General features: G+C 42.8%; 1 protein-coding gene across 3 annotated transcripts in view; it reads left to right on the top strand.

Moving 5' to 3' along the window:
• The window catches only part of nkain2 (sodium/potassium transporting ATPase interacting 2), a 163,951-nt gene that overhangs the window by 61,645 nt on the left and 76,019 nt on the right, over positions 1-26,287 (top strand). For all 3 annotated transcript variants that reach the window (XM_021600369.2, XM_021600370.2, XM_021600371.2), the window contains exons 2-3: positions 19,300-19,437; positions 24,528-24,608. In XM_021600369.2, coding sequence (XP_021456044.1) covers positions 19,300-19,437; positions 24,528-24,608 — 219 coding nt within the window. The remainder of the gene's footprint in view (positions 1-19,299; positions 19,438-24,527; positions 24,609-26,287) is intronic.

The raw sequence follows: 26,287 nt of genomic DNA, 5'->3' as shown, positions 1-26,287 counted from the left end.
GGTTCACTTATATTGGGAGTAGTGCCTTTCCTCAGCCACAGTGTGTTATATGTGCAAAAGTACTATCTCACAACTTGATGAAACCTTCACTCTTGTGCAGACATTTAGAAACAAACATGCCAATTTGAAAAATAAGCCAAGGGACTTTTTTGAGCGAGAATTAAGACGACTTTCGAGTAGTAAGACAAATAAGATAAGGAGTAAGACAAAACAAAGGAGATGATCGTGGACGTCAGGAAACAGCAGAGTGTGCACCCAAATATCTACATCAACAGAGTGCAGTGGAGAAGGTGGAAACCTTCAAGTTCCTTGGCGTACACATCACTGACAAACTGAAATGAACCACCCACACAGGCAGTGTGGTGAAAAGGTGCAACAGACCTCAGAAGGCTAAAGAAAATTGGCTTGTCACCAAAACCCTCACAAACCGTTACAGATGCATAATTGAAAGCATCCTGTCGGGCTGTATCGCCTCCTGGTACGGCAACTGCACCGCCCGCAACCGGAGGGCTCTCCAGAGGGTGGTGCTGTCTGCCCAATGCATTACCAGGGGCAAACTACCCGCCCTCCAGGGCACCTACAGCACCCGATGTCACAGGAAGGCCAAAAACATCATCAAGGACATCAACCACTCGAGCCACTGCCTGTTCACCCCGCTATCATCCGGAAGGCGAGGTCAGCACAGGTGCATCAAAGCTGGGAGTACCCCAACCCCCCCCCCCCCCCCATTCTGGAAAACAGCTTCTATCTCAAGGCCATCAGACATTTAAACAGCCACCACTAGCACATTAGAGACTGCTGCCAATAGGCATAGACTAGAAATCTCTGGATACTTTAAGGAATGGAACACTAGTCACTTTAATAATGTTTACATATCTTGCATTACTCAACTCATATGTATATACTGTTTTCTATACTATTCTACGGTATCTCATTCACTTAATGATGTTTACATATCTTGGATTACTCATCTCATAAGTATATACTGTATTCTATACTATTCTACTGTATCTTAGTCCGTTCCGCTCTGACATCGCTCGTATATAGTCTTAATTCATTCCTACTTAGATTTGTGTGTACTGGGTATATGTTGTGTAATTTCAAATCACATCAAATTGTATTAGTCACATGCGCCAAATACAACAGTGAAATGCTTTCTAACAAGCCCCTAACCAACAATGCAGTTTTTAAAAAATATGGATAAGAATAAGAAATAAAATTAACAAGTAATTAAAGAGCAGCAGTAAAATAACAATAGCGAGAATATATACAGAGGTGTACCGGTACAGAGTCAATGTGCGGGGGCACCGGTTAGTTGAGGTAATATGTACATGTAGGTACGGTTATTAAAGTGACTATGCATAGATGATAACAACAGATAACAACAGAGAGTAGCAGTGGTGTAAAAGAGGGGGGGTCTTATGGCTTGTTCTGGGTAGCCATTTAATTAAGTGTTCAGGAGTCTTATGGCTTGGGGGTAGAGGTGCCCCTGTGTTGAGGATCAGCATGACGGATGTGCTGTTACCTACCCTTACCACCTGGGGGCGGCCCATCAGGAAGTCCAGGACCCAGTTGCAGAGGGAGGTGTTCAGTCCCAGGGTCCTTAGCTTATTGATGAGCTTTGAGGCCACTATGGTGTTGAACGTTGAGCTGTAGTCAATGAATAGCATTCTCACATAGGTGTTCCTTTTGTCCAGGTGGGAAAGGGCAGTGTGGAGTGCAACAGAGATTGCATCATCTGTGGATCTGTAGGGGCGGTATGCAAATTGGAGTGGGTCCAGGGTTTCTGGGATAATGGTGTTAACCTGTCTACAATACTGGTTCCCAATTGGGAATCAACCCTCCCACGTTCAGCTGAAACGGTGGCGCATGGAACGCAAAAATATTCTTAAAAATATTTAACCTCCACACATTAACAAGTCCAATAGCTCAAATGAAAGATAAACATCTTGTTCATCTAGCCAGCAAGTCAGATTTCTAAAATGTTTTACGGCGAAAACATAGCACATATATATGTAAAACCACCACCAGACACAGCTCATTTCAATAGCCAAAACATGCAATCAACAAACGCAGGATTAAAAAATAAATCGCTCACTAACCTTTTGAAAATCTTCATCAGATGACAGTAATATGACATATTACACAGTACATATTTTTTTTTTTCAATAATATGCCATTTATATCCATAAATGTCCATTTACAGTGAGTTCACCTTCAGAAATTACTCAAAAATGCCCGCAGGAAATCTATGTAGCGCGGCAAGATAACGTAAATAGACATCATAAACTTTGACTAAATATACATGTTCTACATATAGTTAGAAAGATACACTGCTTCTTTATGCAACCGCTGTGTTAGATTTATTTTTAACTTTACAGAAATCGCACACTATTCCATATGCTGAGACAGCGCTCAGTTCCAAGCTACATTTCCACGTAATGTTGGAGTCAACAGAAACACAGATTTAAGCATAAATATTCCCTTACCTTCGATGGTCTTCGTTCAGAATGTTCTGGAAGGCTTCATACTTACCCAATACATCGTTTGGTTTCAAGTCTTGCGTCTTTGTATTAGCTACTGCTAATAACATCAGCTGAAATGCACCCAAAACGTCCTCTGGTCCGGAAAAGTTGCGCATCAAAACTTCAAAATTACACATTATATGTCGACTAAACAGGTCAAACTAAGTGCAGAAGCAAGCTTTATGATGTTTTAGACACGCAAAACAAACTTCAATTCAATCGGCCATCGTCTGCCCTTCTCTTGAGTGCTGGAAACAAAGGAATGGCTGGGACCAATTCGCGCCCATACGCACAGCCTATTCTCTCGTGGCACGCACTAATTTCACTCCCATAGGGTCAATTCTCGCGGGATTTGAACGATTCAAAGCTCTAACGAAAGAGGACATCCAGAATCATAGCTGGTTGGGAAGGGTGGGGGCCATGACGTCAAAGTTGCTCCAACTTTCATGGCCACAAAAACTAGTTTGGAAGAATGCCTGCCCTGTGAGTTCTGCTATACTTACAGACATAATTCCAACGGTTTTAGAATCTTTAGAGTGTTTTCTATCCAATAATAATTTATTTGCATATATTAGCAATTTTTGACAGATTTTTTTTCCAGTTTACTAGGGGTACCCAATCTCTCCAAAGGGGGCGTATGTCTGCCATATCCTGTGAGCCAAGACCAGCCTTTTGAAGATTTTCATGGCTACAGATGTGAGTGCTACTGGTCGGTCGTCATTTAGGCAGATTATCTTAGTGTTATTGGGCACATGCACTATGGTGGTCTGCTTAAAACATGTTGGTATTACAGACTCGGACAGGGGGAGGTTGAAAAGGTCAGTGAAGACACTTGCCAGTTGGTCAGTGCATGCTCGCAGTACAGGTCCTGGTAATCCATTTTGCCATCGGCCTTGTGAATGATGACCTGTTTAAAGGTCTTACTCACATCGGCTGCTGAGAGCATGATCACACAGTCTTCCAGAACAGCTGGTGCTCTCATGCATGTTTCAGTGTTATTTGCCTCGAAGCGAGCATAGAAGTTATTTAGCTCGTCTGGTAGGCTCGTGTCACTGGGCAGCTCTCGGCTGTGCTTCCCTTTGTAGTCTGTAATGGTTTGCAAGCCCTGACACATCCGACGAGCGTCAGAGCTGGTGTAGTACGATTCGATCTTAGTCCTCTTTTGACGCTTTACCTGTTTGATGGTTCGTCTGAGGGCATAGAGGTATTTCTTATAAGCTTGCGGGTTAGAGACCCGCTCCTTGAAAGCAGCAACTCTAGCCTTTAGCAAAATGCGGATGTTGCCTGTAATCCATGGCTCCTGGTTGTGGTATGTACGGTCACTGTGAGTACGACGTTATTGATGCACTTATTGATGAAGCCAATGACTGATGTGGTGTTCTCCTCAATGCCATCAGGGGAATTCCAGAACATATTTCATTCTGTGTTAGCAAAACAGTCCTGTAGCTTAACATCTGCTTCATCTGACCACTTTTTTATTGATCTAGTCACTGGTGCTTTCTGCTTTAATTTTTGCTTGTAAGCAGGAATCAGGAGGATATAATTATGATCAGATTTGCCAAATGGAGGGCCAGGGAGAGCTTTGTATGTGTCTTTGTGTATGGAGTAATGGTGGTCCGGAGTTTTTTCCTCCTCTGGTTGCACATTTAACATGCTGATATAAATTTTCTAAAACGGATTTAAGTTTCCCTGCATCAAAGTCCCCGGCTACGACGAGAGCTTCCTCTGGGTGAACGATCTCTTGTTTGCTTATGGTGGAATACAGCTCATTCAATGCTTTCTTAGTGCCAGCCTCTGACTGTGGTTGTATGTAAAACAGCTAAGAAAAATACAGATGTAAACTCTCTAGGTAGGTAATGTAATACGCTGCATCCTGCCGGTGCAGCGTATTACCAGCCAGCTGTATGTTGGTAGTGTCGTTGTTCAGCCACTTCTCCGTGAAGCATAAGATATTACAGTTTTGAATGTCCCGTTGGTAGTTTAATCTTCCGTGTAGGTCATCTATTTTTTTGCCCAAAGATTGCACGTTTGCTAGCAGAATGGAAGCAAGTAGGGGTTTATTCGATAGCCTACGAATTCTCAGAAGTAAAAAAACAAGTTACAAACAAACAAAAATAAGTTATAAACTAACAAAAAAACACAATCGGTTGGGGGAATGTAAAATGTCTGCCTTCTCCGGCGCCATCTTATCTTTGTAAGATATTACATGTTAGACATTGCTGCACTGTCTGTTGGAGCAAGAAGCACAAGGATTTCGCTACACCCGCAATAACATCTGCTCATCACGTGTATGTGACCAATAAAATTGGATTTGATTTGAAATTATTTAAGACTGAGACTCTCTCCAATAGAATTCAGCATTGCAGAGTTATTTTCCTTTCAAGCACACCCTTCTCATTAACCTGTGGTGAGTTATTCACGATGTTTGATGAACAAATAAGGTTTCATATCTAAAATGGCTAAATAAAGAGCAAAATTATTGATTATTATTACGTTATTATTTGTGCACGGGTCCTATAAAAGCTCTTTGTCACTTCCCACAAGCCGGGTTGTGACAATAACTCCCAATAAATGTATTTGTATAGTGTGTTTGTGGCAGGCTTACAAGGATGGCAAAAATAAACATTTGAGAGTGCGCTGACCCTGGTGCTAGAGGGGGTACGCAGCTGGCGGTTGAATGTTTGAAGGGGTATGGGACTATAAAAAGTGTGGGAACCACTGCTCTGTTGGATGAGTGTAGAGTGACACACAGCGTTTGATTTCATCATAGCTGCCGGTGATGGGCAGGACTCACAGGAGGTATGTTTGTAAATTAATTTGATCAAGCTATGTAGCCTATTGATTCCTTCTTGATGCAAAAAACAACAACATATTTTGTTGTTTCTTTGTAATACTAGCCACCTACCCATTTAATGAAGTTGGCTTTAGCTAGCCAGCTAGATAGGTTCCCAATCTCCCAACCTCATATCTTAGCTTGTCTAACTATCTTAGCTTGTCATGTCTGCTGGCAAGGTTGCTAGACTTTAGAAAAGCAAGCAATTACTAAGTATACTGAATAATCATCCTACTAATCTTTTACACAGATTTTAGCAGAGATGCAGAGAAGCATATTTATTTTCTTAAAAAAAAACTCTAGTCATTAGGATACAGACAGCTCAAGAGGTGTGCTTTAAACCTCTTAAGGATTAGCTGCTTTAAAAATATATAATAATAATTACATACCCAAATCGAACTGCCTTTAGCTCAGGATATGCATATTCTTGGTACCATTTGAAAGAAAACACTTTGAGGTTTATGGAAATGTGAAAGGAATGTAGGAGAATATAACACAATAGATCTGGTTAAAGATAATACAAAGAAACAACCAACCATTTTTTTGTATTTTTTTGTACCATCATCTTTGAAATGCAAGAGAAAGGCCATAATGTATTATCCAGCCATGGTGCAATTTAGATGTTGGCCACTAGATGGCATCAGTGTATGTGCAAAGTTTTAGACTGATCTAATGAACCATTTCATTTCTGTTAAAAAAATGTGTATCAAGACTGCCCAAATGTGCCTAATTTGTTTATTAATAACTTTTCATGTTCAAAATTGTGCACTCTCCTCAAACAATAGCATCGTATTATTTCACTGTAATATATACTGTAAATTGGACAGTGCAGTTAGATTAACAAGAATTTAAGCTTTCTGCCAATATCAGATATGTCCATGTCCTGGGAAATTTTCTTGTTACTTACAACCTCATGTTAATCGCATTAGCCCACTTTAGCTCAACCGTCCCGTGGAAGGGAAAAAAGGGATAAAATATGCTTAAAAATACTCTGCTTAAATATAATCTGGCATTTTATGATAATATAGTGATTTGTGTGTATTAATTATGATGCCATGAGTGTCAGTCATGCAGCCATCATTTTAGAGGGAGCACAATGTACTTGAGGATGGAGGGCAGTGGGGGGGGGGGGGGGGGCATCACCCCCATCAATCCTCATAATCTTTGTGCCCCCTCTAAAATAATGGGTGCATGACACCCCTGTTCCCACATGACAACATATGCTATATAATGAAGTGAATAACCTTATTTCAAACCATATATATTCAAACCGAATAGTGAACCTAAGGTTAGTGTCAGCACCTTGCCAGTAGCCACACAGCAGGTTGTTTATGAAAGAAAACATTTCAGAGGGGTCTCGGGGCCTGATTGTTGATGCTGCTTTAGTTACAAAAGCAATGAGAAGAACAATACCAGACAGCATGCACGAGTGCTTCCAGACTGATGGAATTCATTTGAATGCGCCTGGCGGGTACAATGTGACTATATTCCTAGGCCTTGGATCAGGTACATCTAGCCTTTCTCCTCAGAGCCTGTGGAAATGAAGAGCAGAACGAATAGGCTAGGTTGTCTGGGATGACTTTATCAATGAAATTCATATCTCCAGCTGTTCAAGTCCACTGCACTTTAATCAACAAATGCATTTTGGGTTTCCAGGGCTTATATGGGGCACATATTAGTCTTGTCTAGTGTCTGCATTTTTGTGTGTCTTTTGATGCAATTCAACACATGGTGTATCCTTTTTTTGTACAGTATATTACTATATTTTATTCAAATAAAAATTAGCTTTTTTTTTGCAAACAGCCTCTCAATCTGAACTAGTCTCTGAATCGGTGTCTTGAGAGTAAGTCATGGCAGACCCAGTATCTCTCACACTGAGACTTCTAGTTAACAGGTTTCTTGAGCGTGTAATATTTCCCATTAAATTCCTTGAGAGGATTTTGGAGTCTTTCAGCCAGTATGTTGCAGGTGGTTGGGATACCAGGACACCGTTACAGCCCTACCACAGAGAGTAAAACTGTCAACAAGCAGAAATATCTTTCAGGGGGCAGGTGCTCCAACTCATGATATATGGTTGACTGGCTAGTGGCTTGTGTGGATATTTTAGTATATGGTGGTTAGCTAGAGAGTAGACAACCTGTGTTGCTGCTGCCCTGACCCCCATGTGCAACTCCCGCCTGAAGAAGGGATGGAGTTGGGTCAGAGGGTCGTTGATGCAGAACCCTCCTCTCTATGTCTTTCTGTCTCTGCGCGTATCAGCCACGTGTATCAGCCAACCAGACTGAATATTGATGATGATGAAAATCAAGTGTTTTCAAGTGCTACTCAAATGTTATTCTGCTGTGGCTGTCCTGCTGATATTCAAACTAGGTAGCTATCTACACACACTCGACCCGTGACCGCATCTCAAGCCATGCATATTTGGATACAGAGTGTTCACACTCTCCGTACAGGGCAGACTGGGACCCGGGCGCTCGCAAGTTCCGTACAGGGCAGACCAACAGACACAACGGACGGGGTGGGGGTGGCTAACTTGACAACGTCACGACAACTTGCGGGCATTGGGTTTAGAACACCATCACCCAAAAGGGAACTGAGCGAGCGGGAGGGCAAAGGGGCATGTGTTTGGCACAAGTAGATTCCTATCTGTGCACCTGCATGCTCCAAGTAGTAATGCAGTCATCAGAGCAGATGTCCTCCGAAAGCTTTTAATGAGTTTGAGAATACCGTATTCCCCAAAATGCTCTCCAGCCAGATAAATAAATAAAAACGGGCAATTACTACGTATAAAAACCAAGATGACAGTTTAAGGTCATCCAATTTCTGTAAAACCCTATTAATATCTTGTTATGAGGAATATAACTTTAAAGCTATTAAACCAGACCACATGATTTCTTTTTGCCCTCCAGAGTTTTTCTGATTATTTAGCATTCTGTAGCTGTGTGTAATGTTTTTTCAAGAAGCAGAAATTCACCATGAATCATTTCAACTTCTGTCATAGTAATTGTGCATCGAATTGGTGACCTTGCCGGCCAGTTATTGCCTACAATATTTCCCTCCTCCTCACTCAGTGTCTATGGAAGTTGATAGTAGCCACTTGCTGCATAGAGTGTCAAGTCGCACCTTCCAGCCATGTTGGCAACACTGAGGTCTATTCCTGGTCTATTCAGGCCCCACTGACACTTCACCATGGCTCCTTAAAATGCAAATTAATATTGAAATGAATTATCCTCATTAACACTTATCCACATCCTGATGAGTTTTATTCCGACTCTGTCCCCTTCCTCCCGAAGCTATTCTCGCTCATGTCATTAATGCTCTCCCCAATGGTTCTCAAGAAGCCCAGTGTGGCAAATGAGTGCTAGTCATCAGTCCTCAGGGGCTCCTCAATGGCTGATATTATTAATAAGGCTCTCAGGCAGGCACAGTTTGGAATGAAATACCCTCACAATGATTCTCTGGCCCTGCCAGATCATTAGGGACTCAAGGATCATAGCTCCTCCAATCATTTCTATTTGGTGCCAAAATCATAAAGGGGAAAATTAAAGTGAATTTATGGCCAGAGAGCACAATAGAGCACAAAAACCTGGCATGGGTTTTAGGGATCGTATATATATTCCCATCACCTCTAGCGGAGAGAAAAACGTCCGGTATATGTACGTTTGTATGTAGCTTCTGATACTCACTATGTGGGTTACAGTTCTTCTTAGTAATGGTTATGTGATATAGTTTGTGGACTGGTGGAGGGCCCTTACCCTAGAAGTTGTCGAAGTGATATCCATTGTTGTTAGAATAGAAAGGTTACAGAGGTGGGAAGAGGGAAGAAAGAGAGCTGCTGTTTCCTCTCATTCCATAGCTAAATGTCTGTTTGATGTCATATGGAGCTGTTCAGCCCACTTAAGCATGTATAACAGTTCTGTAAACAATACGGTACAGTATGTCCTGTAGGACATTAGCTGCATTTGTTTCCTTACTGACAAGCAGCACATTCCGTTTGAGATGGCTGTCGTGTTGTTTAAATGCTTACTTCAGTCAGCACAGAAAGCAGTTAGTGTTGATGGAGCTGATGCATTTTGAATGACTGTTATTTGTATCATTTATATTATATAATGCAGAATGAATTCAATTATATGTTTGAGTCCGTTTTGTTTAATTGCTTGTTGGTTCAATCACAACAGCATTGTATGTCTCTAATTACTTATTCATTGTAATTTTCCCGTGTACACTGAGTGTACAAAACACTAAGGACATCTGCTTTTTCCATGACATAGACTGACCAGGTGAATCCAGGTGAAATCTGGGATTCCTTATTGATGTCACTTGTTAAATCCACTTCAATCAGTGTAGATTGTAGACAGGTTAAAAAAGGATTCTTAAGCCTTGAGATAATATAGACATGGAGTGTGTACAGTGGGGCAAAAAAGTATTTAGTCAGCCACAAATTGTGCAAGTTCTCCCACTTAAAAAGATGAGAGAGGCCTGTAATTTTCATCATAGGTACACTTCAACGATGACAGACAAAATGAGAGAAAAAAATCCAGAAAATCACATTGAAGAATTTTTTATGAATTTATTTGCAAATTATGGTGGAAAACAAGTATATTCAGAGGGCGAATGGGCAAGACAAAATATTTTAGTGCCTTTGAATGGGGTATTGTAGTATTGTAGTTTCTGTGTATATCAAGAATGGTCCACCACTCAAAGAACATCCAGTCAACTTGAAGTATTGGCGTCAACATGGGCCAGCATCCCTGTGGAACGCCTTCGACACCCCCAATGAATTTAGGTTGTTCTGAGGGCATATTCAATATTAGGACAGTGTCATTAATGTTTTGTAAACTCAGTGTATCTCCACAAGTACTGATTCATATTTCATTATCAATAGTGTCCCAAGCTGTGTTGGAGACACTTTTTGTACTCAGTTGAATGTGTAGGCTAGTTTCACATCACTGCATTACTCACTGTCCTGTGTCAATGCCCTCCTCCCCATCTCCATGTGGCCTGTCATATGTCTAAGGGCCTGCATTTGTCACTTTTACAGCCCCTATAGATCTGACTCTTCTATCATTGAAGACTCTACATGTAGCCTACATTCACAGAGGCGTCTTCAATGGGAACATACCGCACATGACTAGAGTACGATTACTGGCACATATATCTGTAGATTAGAACGCACAAAATACCCTAATGTGTGTCTTATTTGCCCTTTATTTTTTTTATTTTTTTTTGTATAACAATATCATACACTATATATACAAAAGTATGTGGACACCCCTTCAAATTAGTGGATTTGGCTATTTCAGCCACACCCGTTGCTGACAGGTGTATAAAATCGAGCACACAGCCATGCATTCTCCATAGACAAACATTGGCAGTAGAATGGCCTTACTGAAGAGCTCAGTGACTTTCAACATGGCACTGTCACAGGATGCCACCTTTCCAACAAGTCAGTTTGTCAAGTTTCTGCCCTGCTAGAACTGCCCCGGTCAACTGTAAGTGCTGTTATTGTGAAGTGGAAACGTCTAGGAGCAATAACGTCTCAGCCCCGAAGTGGTAGGGCACACAGGATCACAAAATAGGACTGCTGAATGCCAAAGAGCGAAGAGCGTAAAAATCGTCTGTCCTCGGTTGTAACACTCAATACTGAGTTCCAAACTGCCTCTGAAGCATGATCAGCACAATAACTGTTAGTCGGGAGCTTCATGAAATGGGTTTCCATGGCCAAGCAGCAGCACACAAGCCTAATATCGCCATGTGCAATGCAAAGCGTCTGCTGGAGTGATGTAAAGCTTACCACCATTGGACTCTGGAGCAGTGGAAACACGTTCTCTGGAGTGATGATTCACGCTTCACCATCTGGCAGTCCGACGGACGAATCTGGGTTTGGTGGATGCTAGGATACTGCTACCTACCCCAATGCATAGTGCCAACTGTAAAGTTGGCTGGAGGAGTAATAATAGTTGTCTGGGGCTGTTTTTCATGGTTCAAGCTAGGAACCTTAGTTCCAGTGAAGGGAAATCTTAATGCTACAACGATTCTGTGCTTCCAACATTGTGGAAACAGTTTGGGGAAGACCCTTTCCTGTTTCAGCATGACAATGCCCCTGTGCACAAAGCATGGTCCATACAGAAAGGGATTGTCGAGATCGGTGTGGAATAACTTGACTGGCCTGCACAGAGCCCTGACCTCAACCACATCGAACACCTTTGGGATGAATTGGGACGCCGACTGCAAGCCAGACCTAATCTCCCAGCATCAGTGCTCGACCTCACTAATGCTCTTTTGACTGAATGGAAGCAACTCCCTGCAGCAATGTTCCAACATCTAGTGGAAAACCTTCCAAGTAACAAAATGGGGACCAACTCCATATGAATACCCATGATTTTGGAATTAGATGTTTGACAAGCTGTTGTCCACATACTTTTGGTCATGTAGTGTACGTTTTGAATGTATTTTTGGTCATTATCATCCTTATTTCTCACCATCACTAACTGGTAAAAATACCCCAAATAATAAAATGCATTAAAAAAATCCAGTGATGTGCTTTTGACGAATTATTCATGGCCATGTGCATTTTCTCTCACTACTGCATACCTTTTCATGAAGGTATGAAAATACGTAGGCTAATTTAATGATCAAGTCATTTTTAAGCACACACGAACTAAATGGCTGCTCTTTGCCACTGACATCTAATTGCCTGAAAGGTACAAATGAAGGACTGTCAATACGCTCCCATTGTACAGACGATGCTGTAAGCTTAATGGTCTATGAAGTTGGCGGACATCTCAGCTTTATCTGTCTCAGTGAGTTGTTTTTCAGGGATATCATTAGTCTGTATCACTGGGATATATGTATATTCTGTAGTGGCAGAATGCTTTTTCCCATGGAATATATAAAAAGTTGTGGTAATCCAAACAGTATATGATTATGCTAGCACGTGTGAATACAAACACGTCTACGGCTTGTTGTGTCCTTAGTTTGATTTGACAATGCATAGTTGTGGTAGGATCTTCCAAGCCTCTAAAAGCCTTTTGTTGTGTATATGAAACTTTAACTTTACACCGACTTCATCAGCATCATCACTTTTCATGTACTCGCAAAGGTACAGTTCATAAAACCACAGGAAAAGAAGAAACAAAATCATCATGGGCGTATTGATTGATTCTCAGATATGTTCCTCTCAGTTGAAGTCTTGTTGTTCTTCAAGTTCAACTGTGTTAGAATGGTAGATCTTCTCATCAAGTGTAACAGTGCAGAAGGTGACTACTGCTATGGCAGAACAAAGGCAGCTGAATTAATATGTGCATATCTCAGGCTCTGAATGCTTGTCATTGTATTCAGCAGAGAAGTATGGTGTTCCCCAAGGAGTTGTACTGGGTACACCTTTATTGTCAGAATGCTTTCATCACCCCATATATATCCCTCTACCATCTCTGGGTGCTTCATATTTAGTGATTCCACTTCCACCAAAGCTGCGTCTTTTATCTCTTCCCACTTCCCTGAAGGAAGTTGTGATAATGCATACATTTTTCATGACTTATGATTTCACAATTATTCTGTCATCTGACACATGCACATGATGTTGGTCAATATTTCATGAAACTTTTGCATATATTATTAGTTGTTTTTTCCATTTAATAAAAACAAAAATTAAACTGGGAGCGATAATAAATTCACACCAAAATGTCAGCATTTATGAAGTATGTTGCTATTGTTTGATATTTTATCTAGTAAAATAAAAATAAAACGTATATATATTTTTTACTTGTTTATATTGGCAAAGGGTTGTTCTGATTTATTATTTATCAGATTAGATATAGCGTTAAGATCGTCTCATGAATATCATGTCTAACTGTTTATGCACAAGTGGTGTAGCCTATCGCTGAGAAATCTGCATATTCATTTTGATCATACAATTCTCAAGTGTTTTCTTTCCATCCAAGAGTGTTTTGAGAGGCAGCCCTACCCACTGCAGATGTGAGCGACTTGTTTCAAACCTTTTTAAATTATCTAGCCTGAATATATTTTGAATACATTTCTTTTCTCACTTTCACAGTGAATAAATTATGAAACCATCTCAAGCATGGGATTGGGTTGATATACAGAAGGAAGAGATTTATCCAGTAGCCTACTGACTGCAGGGACATAAATGAACTGACATGTATACACTGAGTGTACAAAACATTAAGGACACCTGCTCTTTCCATGACATAGACTGACCAGGTGAATCCAGGTTTAAGCTATGATCTCTTATTGATGTCACTTATTAAATCTACTACAATCAGTGTAGATAAAGGGGAAAAGAGACAGGTTAGAGACAGATTTTTAAGCCTTGACTGAAACTCAATATTAAGAAAGTGTTCTTCATTTTTTGTACACGTAGTGTGTGCTACAGTACAATTTTCAATTTCAGACTAAGATTATTATTAGAGCCTCTGACTCCTACTGTACATTAATCGAACGGTAAATAACCTTATAATATGTCTGCTTGTTTATCAGTTGCTGCGTAGCAGAACGCCCATCGTGCCATCGATAAGTGTTGATGCTATGAACAAATCAAATGAGTTTCACTCCCCCAGGTTCTAAACACCTGAGCATTTGTAGGTGGATTTGTAGCCGTAGTGACGGACAATGGTGACGCCCTCATCTGTGATTCTGCATGAGAGGGAGCCCCTAGCCCAGGCTTCACATTACCTCCCCACACTCTGGGGCTAATGTGCTCTGGTCAGAGCCGCTGTGTGTCGTACAGCCTCCCGAGCCTTGTCTGAATGCAACATGAGGCTGCATCTCTATTCATGCTGCCACCACTGATTGATAGGCTTTTTTCTCTCTCTCTCTCAGTGATTAGAGGCAGCTCATGTCTCCTCCACATAAGGAGGGGAAAAAAGAAAAACCCTATGCTTTGACGAAGCCAGGAGGATAAACTTCCATTTCAATCAGCAGTTGTAGAGTTGGAGTGTGTACTTCTTTTACCGTAATCATCCTTGTGTTGTACCTCAGTAATGAGGTTCTCTCCAACTCTTTTCAGGAGGGTAAAATGAAGGTGTTATGTAAAACAGCCTCACCAAACAGAATTATCAACTGAATTCTCTGTGTAGGAGGAGCTGACCTTTCCCGACAGTAAAAAAAAAAGAAGACTATTTTACCATGAGTGAAGAAACCCCAATGGCAGTATAATGACAGATCTGTACAGTTTAATGGTTTACTAATTGCATTTTTCAAAGTCGTATTACTGTTGTAGGGCCTACCGATTGCCCTTGCAGATGTCTTTAGTTCGATAAAGGGTTATAACTCACTGAGAAATTCCTTCTCTTGAGATCTGACATGTTATTTGGATCCCCTCTGTTATTTCCCTGGTGAATAGGGTCATTCTACTGCCCCGCTCAATAATTGGTTCCCCCAAATGTATGTTTATAATTACTCATGTATGGATAATTGCTTGATAAATATTTCACTTTGTGCACAGCTGCTTGAGAGAGCTGTTTACATGTGTGATGATAAAAGGAGGCTCAGTTACAACATTAATGACTAGGGAGGCCCTCTGACTTCAACAATAGCCTGAGGTGTTTCTCTCTGTGTCAGGCAGTAAGCAAAACCCTACAGCTTCTCTCTCACCATTGGACAGGGCCTGTGATACTGAGGCAGCTGAGCTCTCTGGGTCTTTTGGAGTTCCTCCAATAATACCAGGCACTCCCAACTGCATAGTCGGAGAACCTTTATCAGGCAGCTTTGACATTGAGACATTATCAGGTAACTAATGCTAGGGGTTACGATTCACCAATGGCTGTTATTTGTGTTGAGGCTTATGAATGCGCTGTGGAAGCACGGCATGTTTAATTGCAGGCTATATACCATGTTTCCTTGTTGTTTACCCTTCTAATCCAGGCGGCAGGATGCTTTTGAGCTGCCATATGGGCTCCCTTCAGGACTCTCTGGGCTCCCTGCTTTAGTTGCGGATATGGTGAGGTGCAGGCAGCTTTTCAGGAGGGCTTCTCATTCTCCAATGCCATGGAAATGCCATGGAGTGCTGCTAATTAACACCATTTATTTTCTTTGTGCCTTTTTCTGTTCAGCAGAAACATGTTAACAATGCCTCTGAGAGGAGGACCTGATGTGTGTAATGTTAGACAGGAAGGAGCTTTGATAAGAGGGCTTGGTAGGGTGGTAGTGGCGTGGAGGAGATAGCGTTGCAGGGTGGTAGTGGTGTGGAGGAGCTATCGTTGCAGGGTGGTAGGGGCGTGGAGGAGATAGCATTGCAGGGTGGTAGTGGTGTGGAGGAGCTAGCGTTGCAGGGTGGTAGTGGTGTGGAGGAGCTAGCGTTGCAGGGTGGTAGTGGTGTGGAGGAGCTAGCGTTGCAGGGTGGTAGTGGTGTGGAGGAGCTAGCGTTGCAGGGTGGTAGTGGTGTGGAGGAGCTAGCGTTGCAGGGTGGTAGTGGTGTGGAGGAGCTAGCGTTGCAAGGTGGTAAGGGCGTGGAGGAGATAGCTTTACAGGGTGGTAGTGGTGTGGAGGAGCTAGCGTTGCAGGGTGGTAGGGGCGTGGAGGAGATAGCATTGCAGGGTGGTAGTGGTGTGGAGGAGCTAGCGTTGCAGGGTGGTAAGGGCGTGGAGGAGATAGCATTGCAGAGTGGTAGTGTTGTGGAGGAGCTAGCGCTGCAGGGTGGTAGGGGCGTGGAGGAGATAGCATTGCAGGGTGGTAGTGGTGTGGAGGAGTTAGCGTTGCAGGGTGGTAAGGGCGTGGAGGAGATAGCATAGCAGGGTGGTAGTGGTGTGGAGGAGCTAGCGTTGCAGGGTGGTAGGGGCGTGGAGGAGATTGCGCTGCAGGGTGGTAGTGGTGTGGAGGAGCTAGCGTTGCAGGGTGGTAAGGGCGTGGAGGAGATAGCATTGCAGGGTGGTAGTGGTGTAGAGGAGCTAGCGTTGCAGGGTGGTAGTGGTGTAGAGGAGCTAGCGTTGCAGGGTGGTAGTGGTGTGGAGGAGCTAGTGCTGTAGGGTGGTAGTGGTGTGGAGGAGCTGGTGTTGCAGGGTGGTAGTGGTGTGGAGGAGCTAGTGTTGCAGGGTGGTAGTGGTGTGGAGGAGCTAGTGTTGCAGGGTGGTAGTGGTGTGGAGGAGCTGGTGTTGTAGGGTGGTAGTGGTGTGGAGGAGCTGGTGTTGTAGGGTGGTAGTGGTGTGGAGGAGCTAGTGTTGCAGGGTGGTAGTGGTGTGGAGGAGCTGGTGTTGTAGGGTGGTAGTGGTGTGGAGGAGCTGGTGTTGTAGGGTGGTAGGGGTGTGGAGGAGCTAGTGTTGTAGGGTGGTAGTGGTGTGGAGGAGCTGGTGTTACAGGGTGGTAAGGGCGTGGAGGAGATAGCGTTGCAGGGTGGTAGCGGTGTGGAGGAGCTAGCGTTGCAGGGTGGTAGGGGCTTGGAGGAGCTAGCGTTGCAGGGTGGTAGTGGTGTGGAGAGGCTAGTGTTGTAGGGTGGTAGTGGTGTGGAGAGGCTATAGTTGTAGGGTGGTAGTGGTGTGGGGAGGCTAGTGTTGTAGGGTGGTAGTGGTGTGGAGGAGCTAGCGTTGCAGGGTGGTAGTGGTGTGGAGGAGCTATTGTTGCAGGGTGGTAGTGGTGTGGAGAGGCTAGTGTTGTAGGGTGGTAGTGGTGTGGAGGAGCTAGTGTTGTAGGGTGGTAGTGGCATGGAGGAGCTAGCGTGGTTCCCTGACTCTGACTCGCTCTGTTCTGACTGTATGTTGTGTGGTTTTAGATTAGGGAACTAATTTACTGGGGAAACAGATGGAAAAATACCAGTTTTCCTTTCATTCCACTGATACATGAAATGACGGTATAGTAATTGTGGAGGCTGGCCCAGATAAACATACAGTAGGTGTCAGGAACCGCTTGGCATACCACATGATTGAAAGGGAAAGGGGGATACCTAGTCAGTTGTGCAACTGAATGTATTCAACTGAGATGTGTCTTCCGCATTTAACCCAACCCCTCTGAATCAGAGAGGTGCAGGGGGCTGCCTTAATCGACATCCATGTCTTCGGCGCCCAGGGAACAGTGGGTTAACTGCCTTGCTCAGGGGCAGAACGGCAGATTTGAACCTTGTCAGCACGGGGATTCGAACCAGCCTTCCAGTTACTGGCCCAATGCACTAACCACTAGGCTACCTGCCGCCCCACCTAACAGTGGTGGAATACATGCACTTCGTTTGGTTATATTTTCAAAACAAAATGTGCATAATTTATCAGTTCCTGCTGGATGAGTAACAGTTGTGCCGGGACTATTTCAATAAAGGTCCTGTACATGGAGAGACATGTCATTCCCTGAGCAATAGTTCTCATAAACAAAGCATTAAAGAGGATCATTACATGTCATACAACGGAACAAGGTAGGCTGAGCTCTATAGTTATAGCTGGCATGCATAGGGAATCATTTCAATAAAATGTAAAAAAATATATATAGAAAAAATGCAAAGCTTAGCCTCTGTTTAGCAGGCAAGTTCCCTGAAAATACTATAATTTATTTACGAACTCTTCTGGGAGCAGTGAGTTTGTGAGTTATTGTTTGTACCTGGAATGACATTCGAATCCTGTCATTTGGACCCAACTGTGCATTCGGATTAATGTATGATCTATGAGCCGTACTCATACAGTGCCCAGATGTATAGTGACTAGCTAGGTTGCCAGAGACAGACAGACAGACAGAATGGGGCAGGAGCAGCGTTGTGAGCTGGTCAGCCCTGGGCTGGACTGAGCCATGGACAGACTGGATTTAATAGAGAGAAACTTGGTGTTTTGACGACTTGAAAGTACATTTATGAAGTATTGCCTAGCGGCATGGGGAATGTATCACTGAGCACCCACAGGGGAAGTTAATTTAGTTGTGGCATCTGTTGTGATAGTCAAAGCTCATCAACAGTCAGTCGAAGGAACACTAGCGAGGAATTCCAGTCAGGAAAATACTGCCTGTGCAAGTGCACAGTTCTTTAATACAGGCGGTGGTTCGTTAAACTGAGATCTCACAAATATTTAAAGGCCATTTTCTATCCGTTCACATGGAATTTACAGCGAGGGCAATCCAATTATCCCACAGGCATTTTGTTTTACTCCACCAACTGTAAAAATTGGAGTGCGCAGACATAGCTTTATTAGTAAGGACTATAAAATAAGAAGATCGTTAGTTGCAGATATGAAGTTGAGTTTAAAGCATCCTGTAGTTGTTGGGATTTGGGAACCATTAGCATCAGTGCTATGAAGCGCTATCTAGCTCTGACACTGTTGGGACACACTGTTATCCTTCCCCTTACCGCAGCCCTTTGAAGTGCCATGGCTGATAGTCGTATCAACACTGGTGTCATGTCCAATCAGACACTGAGACCCAAACGGTCTGGGCAGAGGGGTCTAGCCTTGCCAGCTTCAATTTCCCGCAGAGGCCAACATCGAGGTGGGTGGGGACACGACCCTGAGGAACTCTGCCCCTCTCGGGCAATTCGAGACAGCTGTGTGATGGGGAGGAGGAGAGAGAAGACGCCGGTGTCACGACCCCTTGGTGTGGTGTTCAAGCAGATTTCCCTGTCCTCCCTCCCTTCCAGCACAAATGTTGAAATACATCACTCCAGCACATCTCTCAGGGCTCTGATACCCTCCAGCAGATCAGCAATAAAAAGTTGACATGGCCCACAACTGTACACAGGCATCTTTCTTTGTGTACCTTTATTTAACTAGGCAAGTCAGTTCAGAACAAATTCTTATTTACAATGACGGCCTAGGAACAGTGGGTTAACTGCCATGTTCAGGGGCAGAATGACAGATGTTTACCATGTCAGCTCGGGGATTCGATCAAGCAACCTTTAGTTTACTGGGCCAAGATGCTAACCACTAGAGTACCTGCAGCCCCAAATCTTGTAGCAAACAAGATGACATCGATTTTGTCTGATACTAAAGTTAATTTCATTTCTCTCCATTTCCCTTACAGATCAGCATATTGGAACGACAAATATTTGACTTCCTTGGGTACCAGTGGGCTCCCATCCTCACAAACTTTGTGCACATCATCACAGTCATCTTGGGCCTCTTTGGGACTGTACAGTTCAGACCAAGATACGTGACCGGGGTGAGTTATATCTTCCTTGATTTCCTATGGAGTCATACATTAATATATTGGGATATTAATCTTGGGATAAGTGGTTTTATGGAAAGTGGTGTTATGAAGCAATTAATATATCTTACATGTTACCTATTTTATTTACAAAAGGTAATATTACATGTTCATATTTATTGATTGCATTTATATTTATAGTGAACAATAATAATGTACATAGTCTTATAACTGATATGATGTCAAGACCTATGACCATTGACCTACACAGTATACAAATAAAGAGAGCAGGAATACATATTAATTCAAGACTCTCCTACCTGAAATAAGTCTCTCATCTTGACAACCTTTCAATCAAACCATACATGTAAACTCAGCAAAAAAAAAAGAAACGTCCTCGCACTGTCAACTGCATTTATTTTCAGCAAACTTAACATGTGTAAATATTTGTATGAACATAACAAGATTCAACAACTGAGACAAAAACTGAACATGTGTCTAACAGAAATGGAATAATGTGTCCCTGAACAAAGGGGGGGTCAAAATCAAAAGTAACAGTCAGTAACTGGTGTTACCAGCTGCATTAAGTACTGCAGTGCATCTCCTCCTCATGGACTGCACCAGATTTGCCAGTTCTTCCAATGGGATTGAGATCCAGGCTCTTCGCTGGCCATGGCAGAACACTGACATTCCTGTCTTTCAGGAAATCATGCACAGAACGAGCAGTATGTCTGGTGGCATTGTCATGCTGGAGGGTCATGTCAGGATGAGCCTGGAGGAAGAGTACCACATGATGGAGGAGGATGTCTTCCCTGTAATGCACAGCATTGAGATTGCCTGCAATGACAACAAGCTCAGTCCGATGATGCTTTGACACACCACCCCAGGCCATGATGGACTCTCCAGATCAAATCAAATCAAATCAAATCCAATTCAATCCCGCTCCAGAGTACAGGCCTCGGTGTAATGCTCACTCCTTTGACAATAAACGCGAATCCGACCATCACCCCTGGTGAGACAAAACTGCGACTCGTCAATGAAGAGCACTTTTTGCCAGTCCTGTCTGATCCAGCGACGGTGGGTTTGTGCCCATAGGCGACGTTGTTGCCAGTGATGTCTGGTGAGGACCTGCCTTACAACAGGCCTACAAGCCCTCAGTCCAGCCTCTCTCAGCCTATTGCGGACAGTCTGAGCGCTGAAGGAAGGATTGTGCATTCCTGGTGTAACTCGGGCAGTTGTTATTGCCATCCTGTACCTGTCCCGCAGGTGTGATGTTCGGATGTACCGATCCTGTGCAGGTGTTGTTATACGACGTCTGGCACTGTGAGGATGATCAGATGTCCGTCCTGTCTCCCTGTAGCGCTGTCTTAGGCGTCTCACGGTACGGACATTGCAATTTATTGCCCTGGCCACATCTGCAGTCCTCATGCCTCCTTGCAGAATGCCTAAGGCACGTTCATGCAGATGAGCAGGGACCCTGGGCATCTTTCTTTTGGTGTTTTTCAGAGTCAGTGGAAAGGCCTCTTTAGTGTCCTAAGTTTTCATAACTGTGACCTTAATTGCTTACCGTCTGTAAGCTGTTAGTGTCTTAACGACCGTTCCACAGGTGCATGTTCATTAATTGTTTATGGTTCATTGAACAAGCATGGGAATGGGAAACAGTGTTTAAACCCTTTACAATGAAGATCTGTGAAGTTATTTGGATTTGTACAAATTATCTTTGAAAGACAGGGTCCTGAGGAAGGGACGTTTTTTTTTTGCTGAGTTTATATTATGGAGACTTAAAACCCAGGCATTTTGACTTGTCCGTCAGCCGTCAGAGAGCTGCTGTCATACAGCAGGGAGATTACCTTGACAGCCCCTCCTCCTCACCCACTCCTCCCCTGAAGAAATGGAGCCTCAACCCACTATCAGCCTCAGCTATCAAAGTCTATGCCTGTAAAGATAAATGGCTTTACTGTCCAATATTACTCTTGCTTATATCCGTTTTGGTAATGCTGTCAGAGCAGATGAATTTTTATTCTAATTTAACATGGCTCTTGCCAGTAGCTGGAGAAAGGCCAAATTAGGTTCCACTACACTCACCCATTTTCTGGATCTAATGTCTTGACAACATGTCAGATTATAGAGGCGGTAAAACCTTCCTCCGTGGCGGCTCTCCCCCTCTGTCAATGGTCTGGTGAATTAGGCCTGGAAACATATACACTTGTGCCCTAACACATTCATGGATTGCCCCCTACTGCTCCCTCCAACCTCCACCCCCCTGGGTTTAGAGACCATCACCAGCTCACGTACCAGTTTGGATTATGGCCCTAATTGAAGTCAATGGCTTGGCCTAGTCCTGCTCCACCTCACAGACGTGGGAGAATCATTATGCCGCCACACGTCTACTTCGAGAGACGTGTCAGCCAGACAGCCGCACTCCAGTTGGGAGGAAGGCATGTAGTATTGACCTTCAACCCTCCCCTCGGGCGTTTCAGCTGATTCACTGTATAAATTGTACGTACAGCATGTGCCGGCCGACATTACCTGTGACAGCTTGCAGTGGTATCTCCCCCTCTCTCATCCTCTCCCCCTCTGAGGCCATCTTGGGTGAGAGTCAGTCATTCCCAACACATTACCAAGGAGTCCCCATGACTACGGGAGAGGATAGAACCCCCCCCCCCCCCCCCCCCCCCTATCTACTGAGGCCCGGTCCAATGATGGGACAGTCCCCATACTACAGGGGTTTCCAAACCTTTCTGGGCCCCACAACCCCATTTTGATATCAAAGAATGTTTGTGACCCCACCATGTAAAAAAAAGAAAAATCATCACCGGTCAATGTTAACTTTTTAAAATGGGTCTATCGCAGTCTATTACAAATCAGTCTGACAGTACTTTAGACAGTATTTCAATCTGAAGGAAGTATGGTTTGAAGTGACTGAAATGCATCAGAAAATATATTGTTCAGAAGATCATCCGACAATAATTTTTTATGATTTTCTGTGTAGAAATGATCATCATTGATGATGTTATTTCCCCCCCAGTCTGATTTAGTGCCTGGTCTTGTCCACTCTGTTCTAATGAGTCCTGCATGGCTTGTGGGTATTGCAGTGGGAAACAGAAGTCTTGTCTTTTCAGTGATGGGGGTCATAATATTTTGGAGCTTAAACCATTCAAAAGATAGTGCCACGTTTGTAGGAAGAAACTGCATCTAGCAGCTACCGGAGGTTAATGACTTAACCCCGGTTCTATGAAGCGGAAATTTTATCTTGCGACCCCATTTTCAAATCAGGCGACCCCGTATGGGGTCAAGACCCCTAGTTTGGGAAACACTGCCATACTGTATCCCTTTCTGTAAATGTTCCTCTTTAGCTACAGTGTTCTATCCATAATATCGCACATCTCCATACCTCTTTGATCCATCAGGTTATACATTCATGATGATTATGATGCCTTTTCACTGAAATCCCAGAAACCTGCATGATATCTACAAAGATATTTGATCTTACTGTCATAAAGTACAAATTTTCTTAACAAGTCAAGAAAGTTAAGAACACATTCTTATTTACAATGATGGCCTAGGAACAGTGGGTTAACTGCCTTGTTCAGTGGCAGAACGACAGATTTTTACCTTGTCAGCTCGGGGATTTGATCTAGCAACTTTTCGGTTACTGGTCCAACACTCTAACCACTAGGCTACCTGCCACCCCACTTGTGTCAGCTATGGCTCCTGTAGTGATATTTGTCCTCGATCATGTGCATTTAACAGATAAGTGGATGCATATAGTTCCGGTGGCGTAAAGTGCTTAAGTATTCATACTTTAAAGTACTACTTAAGTTGTTTTTGGGAGTATCTGTACTTTACTTTACTATTTATATTTTGACAACTTTAACTTTTACTTCACTACATTCCTAAAGAAAATAATGTACTTTTTACACTGTACATTTTCCTTGACACCCAAAATGTTGAATGCATAGCAGGACAGGAAAATCATCCAATTCACGCACCTCTGATCTGGCGGACTCACCAAACACAAATGCATCATTTGTAAATGATGTCTTAAGTATATTTGATCAATTACATTTACTTTTGATACTTAAGTATATATAGAACCAAATACTTTTAGACTTTTACTCAAGTAGTGTTTTTACTGGGTAACTTTTACTTTTACTTGAGTAACTTTCTACTAAGGTATATATACTTTTACTCAAGTATGACCATCGAGTACTTTTTCCACCACTGTATATTTGGATGAGCTTTCTACATGTAATGCAATTGAGTTCCCATTTCCAATGGCCCAGTATTTTATTCTGGATCACCTGTCTGCTTTAAAATAGGATCAGATAAGCATCCTTTTATCTGAAGATCTCTCCTCTGCTCTGCTTATCAGACTTCACAGTTCTTCTTCTCCCAGAAAGTCGCTTCTCCCATTTTAATCGGGGGGAAAAAAACATGTGTTGTGATAATGATTTCCCATGCTTCAAAATAGCCTGCTTCGAAAAAAGTACATGATATGTCGATAGATGCGGCGCCGTGTCTTAGATCAGGGGTGTCAAACTAATTTTGCCCCCAACTTTCTTGTGAGTGTCCTTTCAGACATTTGGACAGTACTGGGATCTAAATGAGGACATACTGAACTGTAACATCATGTTTTGTGTTCTTCAGTGCCAATTGGACATTGAGTTGTTTCATTTTGACACATTTCAAAACGCTTTGATAAGCCTCCATCCCTATCTCTAAGGAGCCTCTACGCCTCAGCCCTCCCACACACAACACACAACACACAACACACACACAACACACACAAACACACACACACCTTCAATACCGAGAAGAGGTACTAAATGTTTGGCTCTGGCATGATTCAGATGTGTGGAGGCAGATTCTGTGTGAAGACATACCCAGCAGATAATTAATTACAAAGAAACACTATGATCCTGGCTGTGGAAACCCAGATACTAAGGAGAATCAAAATATGCATTTGTTTTTGGCGTGTTATTCTGAGCTTGACATTGCTTGTGGTGTTCTAATACTGTGATACTGTTTGTTCAGTGGTGTGTGCTTCTTCTCTCCCCCTCCTCTCTCTCTCTCTCTCTCACACTCTCTCTCCTCTCCCATAGTATGCAGTGTGGCTGGTTCTCTGGGTGACCTGGAACATCTTCATCATCTGTTTCTACCTGGAAGTGGGGGACCTCTCCAAGGTAATGTGACCTGCTGAGAGCTCTACAGAGCTGGAGAGCCTTTTATTATTACCTGCCAGAGGACAGAGGCCATGGATAATATGTCTTTAATGGTCTTTTTCGCATGCTATTTAATCATGCGTTACACATTACTTCGCTGTTTCTGAAAGAGATAGTTGCGAAGTCTGGTTAAGTCTCTTAAGAGCTTTCCACACCTGGATTGTGCAACATTTGCCCATTATTATTTTCAAAATTCTTCAAGGTCTAGGATTTTGCCTGTGCTTAGCCCCATTGCACAATTTTTTTTCCTGAAAAACTCCCCAGTCCTTAACTGCAACAAGCATACCCATAACATGATGAAGCCACCACCATGCTTGAAAATATGGAGAGTGGTACTTAGTGAGTTGTATTGGATTTGCCCCAAACATAACACTTTGTATTCAGTACAAAATTGTAATTACTTTGCCACAGTATTACTTTAGTGCCGTGTTGCAAACAGAATATAGGTTTTGGAATATTTTTATTATGTACCGGCTTCCTTCTTTTCACTCTGTCATTTAGGTTAGTATTGTGGAGTAACTACAATGTTGTTGATCTATCCTCAGTTTTCACTGCCAATAAACTGTTTTAAAGTCACCATTGGCCTCAATGGTGAAATCCCTGAGAGGTTTCTTTCCTCTCCGTCAACTGAGTTAGGAAGGACTATATGTAATTTAATCAATGCAAAATTCAGGCTGTAACACAACAAAATGTGGAAAAAGTCAAGAGGTGTTAATAATTTCTGAAGGCCTTGAAAATACGGTGTGGTTTGACGAGAACGCTGACATTTTTCCAAGGCAGAGATACCCGGCCCGAGACAGCGGTAGATGCATCCATTCATGCATAATGTGTATAAGTGTAGGCATAATGACAATCGCCAAATGTCCTTACACTTTTCGGTTCTTTAACAGATGTTTATTTTTATTAATCAAATGGCGGGTGGATAGAACACTGTTTGGCTGCTGGAATTCATTTGTGAGTAGACAAACGTGCGGAGGTAGCCTACAGTACATGAGCCGTTTTGACAATCAGATGAAAGATCATGACTGGTTGTGTTTATTCCACAGTATGAGGTAATACATTTGAGTTAAGTTCAGATACATCTTTACTACTAGGCCCACAAGAGATCATATTAAATTAATAGCGATTCTATATGTAATTCTATGATTAGGCCCATCCAAAAAGTCCATACACGAGGTCCCGTACAGGGAAAACAAATACATCTACTTTCACCCCTGGTTCAAAGAAATAAGGTAATACCGCAATATAGATGCAAATGTGTCTTCTCTCTCTCCCTCCACCTCTCGGTCCCTCTCTCTCTCTCTCTCTCTCCCTCTCAATATCTTCGGTCCCCCATGCTCAAACTTTCTAGTTTCAACTGGGAATTTATTCCATAATCTGTCGTCTGTTCATGTTTGTATGAGAAAATTGCAGAAGATGTAATTAAAATGTCAAAATGTTTAATATTGTACCCAATTAAAAGCCAAACCAGCCGTGTACCTTGATTATGACATTTCTTCAAGTGCTTTCATCTACTATGTTTTCATTTGGAAAATGAAACTGAAATGACTAATCCCTTAATGTTGACCACTGACTGAGCGCTTCTCATGATCAGATATTATCAGAGCTGTGGACATGAGTCAAGTAGAGACGTGAAGATT

The sequence above is a fragment of the Oncorhynchus mykiss genome, chromosome 4 (assembly GCF_013265735.2).
Source record: "Oncorhynchus mykiss isolate Arlee chromosome 4, USDA_OmykA_1.1, whole genome shotgun sequence".
NCBI lineage: Eukaryota > Metazoa > Chordata > Actinopteri > Salmoniformes > Salmonidae > Oncorhynchus > Oncorhynchus mykiss.
The sequence above is the reverse complement of the archived record's forward strand: the minus strand, read 5'-3'. Positions and strand labels throughout refer to the sequence as shown.